Source organism: Petaurus breviceps, unplaced genomic scaffold (assembly GCF_028583685.1).
Source record: "Petaurus breviceps papuanus isolate PSGF00001 unplaced genomic scaffold, PetGlider_PUasm1.0 178, whole genome shotgun sequence".
In the NCBI taxonomy this organism is placed as follows: Eukaryota; Metazoa; Chordata; class Mammalia; order Diprotodontia; family Petauridae; genus Petaurus; species Petaurus breviceps.
In genome coordinates, this window is record NW_027185777.1 from 10,133,743 (window position 1) to 10,141,340 (window position 7,598).

General features: G+C 38.5%; 1 protein-coding gene across 3 annotated transcripts in view; it reads left to right on the forward strand.

The window, feature by feature from the left end:
- Positions 1 to 6,741, forward strand: part of CACNB2 (calcium voltage-gated channel auxiliary subunit beta 2) — a 415,522-nt gene extending 408,781 nt beyond the window's left edge. For all 3 annotated transcript variants that reach the window (XM_069086269.1, XM_069086272.1, XM_069086271.1), the window contains 4 exons: positions 1,407 to 1,558; positions 2,111 to 2,206; positions 2,766 to 2,951; positions 3,135 to 6,741. In XM_069086269.1, the coding sequence (XP_068942370.1) occupies positions 1,407 to 1,558; positions 2,111 to 2,206; positions 2,766 to 2,951; positions 3,135 to 3,626 (926 nt within the window). In that variant the 3' untranslated portion in view covers positions 3,627 to 6,741. The remainder of the gene's footprint in view (positions 1 to 1,406; positions 1,559 to 2,110; positions 2,207 to 2,765; positions 2,952 to 3,134) is intronic.
- Positions 6,742 to 7,598: the final 857 nt, after the last annotated feature.

The following is a 7,598-nucleotide window of genomic DNA, read 5'->3' on the forward strand; positions in this document are numbered from 1 at the left end:
AAAGTTGAACTCATAATTCAGCTTGGAATGAAAGAGAACGCTCCATGGAACACAAATCCATTTTAAGAGAAGGATCAGAGGAGGAGCTTTTAAAATTAATCACAAACACCAAACCTTAGTCAAGAGTTATTGAGTAAAATAATGCCTTAGAATGGTTTTTATAGGAATAATCACGATGTTGCTTTAATGTAACTCTCAAGAAGCTTTCATCCTTATTTTAGAAGTGGTTTGTGCAAATAGCCACATTTAATAGTTATCCACATTTCCTTCTCCTAAGGCAGTAATTAACTTACCTTTTCTGATATTGTTCTGGAATGGATACTAGTTAAGGTTACTCTTAAGAAACTTCTGTACCAGGGCTAGGCATGTGGGGCCGATTTCAAGATAATGCGTCTAATTATGATTTCAGACTTTTGCCATATGTTGGTTAGTTTTGCTAACTGTTCTTTTTCCTCCTCATTCTTTGTTATAAAGAATAGTTGCCTATAAAGGGATATAGGGAGGGATGCATATTTTGAAATGCAGATGATGTTTTAAAACGATAGTAAAAATTTATCTGAAAAAAAATTTTTTTTTAAATGTTTTTTCTAACACAAGATAAAAATGAGGAAGCCCCTCTAATTGTGGACATGAAGTCCTGTTTGTTGCATTCTAGGCTTCGATCAATTTTGAGAGAATGGCGAGGGAGCTAGACAAATTGACTTTTTTTCCCTTTGCAGACCAGCTTTGGTTGTCAGCTTCTGGGAATTGGACAGGTTGCATTTCTGCAGTGTTGTCTTTGCCAGGGGCACATGTTTTTGAAATGTGAAAGTTGTGGGTTCCTTCCTCTGCCCATGGAAACTATGAGCTCATTAGGTGTGCTGGGAGCAAAAGCCACTGTCGTCAGCCTTCCATTTCTTCTGGGTCATGAGGGCTACACTTTCATCACAATCTTCACCACCTTCTAGATGATTTACCAGTACCTAACCAAAGATAGGAAATGCAAGTAATCTAGATGATGGCTATAGCCAAGAAGTAACCAGAAAAAAAAAGTCTATCTCTAGTATTACTTTTCCATATTTCTATGAAATTATATCATCAGGTGAGAGCTTTCCTGAGTGAGTACAGAATGAGAGGCAGGAAGTACATTTCTGTGGAAATCTGTTGGCCCTATGAAGTCTACTTTTCCTCTCACAATCAGACCTTTGACTTGAAAGAATGTTCTCTCAATTCTGCATGTGCTTTGGGGGAAATGGCTCTTTGCAAAGGAAACTTTTTATCCACTATCATGTCTATGGTTCAGGCATTTCACTGTCAGCCTCAGTGTACTTGTCTGTGATGGGAACAGTACATCAGTCACTTTATTGTAACCTAATTTTGCCTAATAGGCTGCACTTGAAATAACTGAACCCTGCTTACCTTTACAGCTGAAGTTCAGAGTGAGATTGAAAGGATATTTGAACTGGCCAGGACTTTGCAACTGGTAGTCCTGGATGCAGACACCATCAACCATCCAGCTCAGCTCAGTAAAACCTCTCTGGCTCCCATTATAGTCTATGTAAAGATTTCTTCTCCTAAGGTAAATGGTTCGCTTTTGTTTTTATTCTGTAACTTGCTTTTTCTCAGAATGTTTTATGTTCTTAATCTCCCAATGAAACAAGATATTTTCTTTGAAATTAGAGCCAAGATTATAAAGGAAACACATGGCTTCCACTAGATGTTGGTAACCATTGATGAGTTGTGTCCCTTTCTTATTCCATACCTCCAGCGAGAAAATGATTAGAGGTAAACAGCTATCATCTCAGGCAACAGATTTGAGATCAGTATGAGCAAAACATCATTATCACTTTCGAGCCTTGAAAATTGATGAAACTGAGTGAATCCAGTGTCAGTTATGTGTTATGAAGCCCCTAATTCAGATTTCTGTAAACATGCAGACATTTTACAGTTGGAATTTCAGTGCTTCGTTGAGATGGGGGTTCAGTCCATTATAAGCAAAATGCTTTGCTTCTGAAGCTCCTTGCTTCCCACTCTGTCCTGCCCCAAAAGAAGCATGGGAATTTTTAACTCTAGATTTTGCTCTTTCTGTAACCTCTTACTTTGAATCACCTTGTAATTGTGTTTCTTGCAGGTTTTGCAAAGGCTAATAAAATCTCGAGGAAAATCTCAAGCAAAACATCTTAATGTCCAGATGGTGGCAGCTGATAAACTGGCCCAGTGTCCACCAGTGAGTTATCACTTCTCGTCAGCATAGAGACTTTGTATGTAAGACAAGACCTGATCAGGGCTCCAAAGTTCCAGGTTATAGATTCCCCAGCATGGAAGTGGAATATGGCCATTTACTCCAATAGTCCCTTACAAGTCCTACAAGGATAGATACACAATATAGGATGGAAGATCGAGCATCAACATGCATGGATTGAGTGTTTATTCAACACCAGGCACAGTGCTAAGCACTGAAGATAGAAAGCAAAGTTAAAACAGCCCCTTCCCTCAGGGAGTTCATATGCTAAGGGGGAAATGATATGTGGGTAAACAGGGACATACAAGATATCTATAGAGTAGAGAGAAGGCAACCTATGAGTGGAAGGTATTGAATGCATGTTAACTGTTAGGAGAAGAATTCAGGGAGAAAAGAAAACAAAAAGGATCTAAAGCAGATGGAATGAGAAGACAACAGAATTTACCCCTATTTGTAGGACTCATAGGTTTTGGATTGGTTTGCTTTGCTTTTGCTGTTTTCCCTTGTCTCATAATGCAGGGTTGTTTTTTTTTCCCCTCTACAGGAATTATTTGATGTGATACTAGATGAAAACCAGCTAGAAGATGCCTGTGAACACCTTGCTGACTACATGGAGGCTTATTGGAAGGCCACGCATCCTCCGAGCAGCAATCCACCCAACCCTCTCCTTAGCCGTACTCTCGCTACGGCATCTCTTCCTATCGGCTCCACTCCAGCCTCTAATTCACAGGTGGGAGATTTTCTTCTTTGGATTACTTAACATCTGAGTTCGTTCTTCATCTGTAACAGGGAGTGTGAGAGGGATAGAGTAGATGACTTTCATCATGGTCCCTTTCTGCTTGAAACCCAGAATTCATGCTCTTACTATTTTTTGACCCAAGTAACCTCTACTTACTTTTCTGACCCTACCCAGGGTTCTCAAGACCAGAGGAATGACTATTCTGCTCCCACCCGCTCTGCTTCCCAAGCTGAAGAGGAGCCCTGTCTTGAGCCTGTCAGGAAATCCCAACACCGTTCCTCCTCTTCAGCACAGCACCACAACCATCGTAGTGGCCTGGGCCGAGGCCTCTCTAGGCAAGAGACGTTTGACTCGGAAACCCAAGACAGTCGAGACTCGGCCTATGTGGAGCCTAAGGAAGATTACTCTCATGAGCATGGAGACCACTACGCCCCTCACCGGGATCACAACCACAGGGATGACGTGCATGCGAACAGTGACCACAGACACAGGGAATCTCGGCACCGGTCTAGGGAAGCTGACCGAGAGCAGGACCACAACGAATGTCACAAGCAGCGTAGCCGACATAAATCAAAAGATCGATACTGTGACAAGGATGGAGAAGTGATATCCAAAAAACGGAATGAGGCTGGGGAGTGGAACAGGGATATTTACATCCGGCAGTAACTTGAGCCTTTGAGGCATTTTTGTCTGTTTCTTGGAAGTCTTGTAAAACAGCCACTCTCCCCAACCGCTCACCCCAACCCACCCCCCCAAAAAAACCTCACACAATATTTTGGTTCTCCATCACAAATCAAATGGTATCTGTCCGTCCTGTACAGTTTGTATTGCTATTGCTTGCAAAGCAATAGCACGAGATAGAATATTCACCTACTTTTTTATTATTATTTTTGGAAGTGCTATATTGACTCACCTGGTACAGTTGTAGGCTTCTGGTGTTGTACTTGACTTTTACAAAGCTGTTTTTGGTAGCTGCCCCTTGAACAGTATCTGTTGCCATCTTCAGGTGGTGTTAATGTTTTAAACAAGCTAGAGCTGATATGTAATAATCTCCTGTGTATTCAGCAAACCAGAGTCGGCCTATACAACAAACAAAATTGTATTTTCTCCTAATTTGCATATTCATTTAAGGACCACTATCTGTTGCTTGTACCTCTGGTTGACTAAATTTGGGGGACAGATTCAGTCTTGCCTTACACAAAGGGGATCATAAAGTGAGAATCTATTTTCTATGTACTGGTACTGTGTACTGTATATACAGTTTGTAAATGTTATTTCTGTAAACACCTTCTTATTATATCAGTTTGATCACACTATTTTAAGAGTCCTAATGCCAAGTCAGCAGATTTGCTTTTGAATTACAGGGACTGGAAATACCCTCAATTCAGGAAATTTGTAACAACATTCAGTCTTGATACTTTTCCCTCTATAGTAGAAAGTCTCCTGTACATATTGTAAATATGTGTGGTTGCTTAAGATAAAGATTTAATTCAAGAATGCCATGCCATCCTTACAAGCTTATCATTTTGACCATAAGGTATGGTAAAAAGGTACCAAACTCTAGAAATTATTCTAGTCCATAGGATTCACAGATTGTAACAAACACATTCTTAGTAGTTAGTGTCTGTTAGAGTCATAGCACTGGAACATATGAGCCAGAAATCTTTGCATGCAGGTGTGTGTGTGCATGTGTGTATATGTGTGAGAGTATGCACAAGTGTGTGTGTGGTATGAGAGAGCGTGCACAAGTGTATGTATGTGTTGTGTGTGTGTTTGTATGTGTGTGTTATGGTGAGTGTGAAAGGGTAACATGATGAATCTGAATGCAAAAAAAAAAGAGTCTGTTGAAGAAAAAATAGAGACTGATACTTAAAATTCTGCCCAATTGGATTTCTATTTTGTTGTGCTCTATGTTACTTTAGTAATCCAATGTGCAGTCAGGGAATTTGAGGAAGTTTGCTGCCAAAGGTAAATGGGAAAGCATAATCTGCTGGCTCTTTTTTGTGAGACTCCCAGAGAGTAAACACAGGCACTTGTTACTGTGAGTGTTTCACTGGAAATAGTACAATCTTTGTGTTTTATAGTACTTGTTTTAGGAAGAAAAGTTTACACAGCTTGTGGAATTATTTTGTGGGAAAATAAATTTTTGTAGTTTCTCCCACTTCATTTCTACACTTGCCAATTACTCCCATCAATTCTTGTCATCGGTTGTTCCTACCCCTCTACCTTCCCTCCCATATCTTTCCAAATCAAACAATTTTGGTGTTTGTCAGGAACCTAGAAAGTGATACTTGTAACCAAAGTCTCTGCTATTTAGAATTAACCAGGTCAAATGAGTTGACCTGAGCCACTAGTAATGTGAGGATAATTTTCTTCACTAGACATCTGCTTTGAAGAATGTCTAGAAGATACTATCTTCTGCCTTTCAGTTATTGTGCTGTAAATGATTGAGAATGTTGCTAATAGTTTTAAGACAAATATATAGATGTCTGTAAGTGCACGTTATCCAGACATCATTGGATGGGTAATGTTATTATTAGGTGTCTGAGTTTTTAGCCCTTGAAGTTTATTCTGGAAAAACAGTGGATATAATTGCCTGACTTCAAATAATGTACATTTGTCAAAAACAAATGAGATTCCATTTTTTTCAAATGCCCTTGTTTATTCCAGTCTCTAGCCAGTAGTTTTAACCCTTTAAATTAAAATTTATCATGAATTTGGCTCTTTCTTCTCTCCCATAACCCCACTTCCCCAACATGGAGGAGGAAAAAAAAATCACACTTTGAGATGAATTTACCAAAGCAAGTGGAGTGCTTTATCAACCCATTTCCTGAATCTTTTTTTCCCCTTCAGGATGAGACACTTTTGTATATAACGTAGGTGAATAATGCTCAGTAATTAGATCTCTGACACTGTTAAAACAGATTTATTTATCGTACCGTACAAACAGTGGCTATAATGGACATGCTGAAATCTTGTTGCATCAGTGAGAATGAATTCAATAACCCTGCTTTAAAAAATGTTTTAGCTAAAATAGACAGCTGTATGATACTCATCCCTACTCTTTTGACATATCATGTTGGCCAGCTTACTGGCTCTGAATCATTTATATTCTTAAAATGTGACTAATGTTCTAGACTGTTTCCACCAGTTCATTCCCCCCTTCCTTAGCTCAATGGGATTCCATCTTATTTATCTTTAAAGCTATTTTCTTTTTACATTTCTCACACCTTTAGATAAGGTTTTAGTCCCATTTCAAGTCCTACTTAGGGATTTTTTTTTTGCGGGGATGCAGATCTTTGAGCCGTTATACATGAAAAACTGTCCAGTGGGCATAAATGTAAACAAAGTGACAATGTAGTCACAAAAAGCATAATCCTTGGTACAACGGGATTTTATCAGTTTGTAGAATATAAAGGTGGAGTCTTTTCACATGAGTGCTTTTGTCATTGGCATACTCAGTTGCAGCATCATGGTTTGGGTAGTCAATCTTGAGATGCTGAAAATAGTTTACTGTGTTCTTGTCCTATTCATTTCCATTCTTCCTTTCTATGCTCCTTCACTGCTGATTTCATTTACTGTTGCAAAAAGGTGCTGCTAAACATAGGGACTAGTTTTAGACATACTGTACTTTGGGATGTCACCACCCTTTTGACATGGTTTGCTATGCATTCCTGTTGAGAGACATTCATTTGTCAGCAGCTACCCAGAACTGTTCTTCAATAATCCTGGTTTAAAATCATTCATATGAAACAAATAAAGAGCTGGCTTATGCACTGTTTATTAGTAGTAGCAGTATTAATTGGTTTCAGAACTAATTATTTTAGTAGGAAATGCATTGTGTCTACTACTACTTCTGTTACCATACTGTCAATTTGTTTTATCTTCCTTTGGAACAGCCCAAAGCATTTGGAATGATAGAAATGCAAAATTCACTTCCTCCTCTCCAGGACATGAGCCCCATGGTGAGGTTGTTCTAGAGGCAGATTTCACCTAAACAAGGTAAGTGACTTGCTAAAAAAAAAAAAAAATGCCAGCAGTCCTGACAGATGGGGAATTGACCCCTCAGCAGTACTTTGTTTCTTTTCATTTTGTTTTTTAATTCTGCCTGTGTGCTAAAATTCATGATCAGGATGAAAAAATTATTTTGAATTTTATTATAAAATATTTTAAAATAACAAGCCATCTTGATAAACCATACTAGTAGCCCACTATGGCTATCTTCCTTCATCTGATAATACAAGTTAGTCGAGGATTACCATGTTTATTCCCACTGAATTGTTGTATGGGTCAAGTAAAACAAAATTATGCTACATCAAAGGTGGATTTTCCCCTCTGCTAAGTTTATAATTTTCATTTGAACACTATTTAAACTAAAATGCGGTTCAAGGGTTGGGAGGAAAAATATAAAACATTTGTTGTTAATCTCAATGCACTGTCAGTTTTACAGAATATCCAGTCAGCCATGCATATAACTTCTAATGAATTTATATACAAATTGTGCAAATACAAATCATATTTCCTCTATTAGCCTACAAACTGTTCCTCGAAGTTCTATTTTCACATTTCTCAAGATATTTACTTTCTTCTCTTATGGGCTATCTTCATAGTAGTTTTGTCTTTACTTTGTCTCTTACG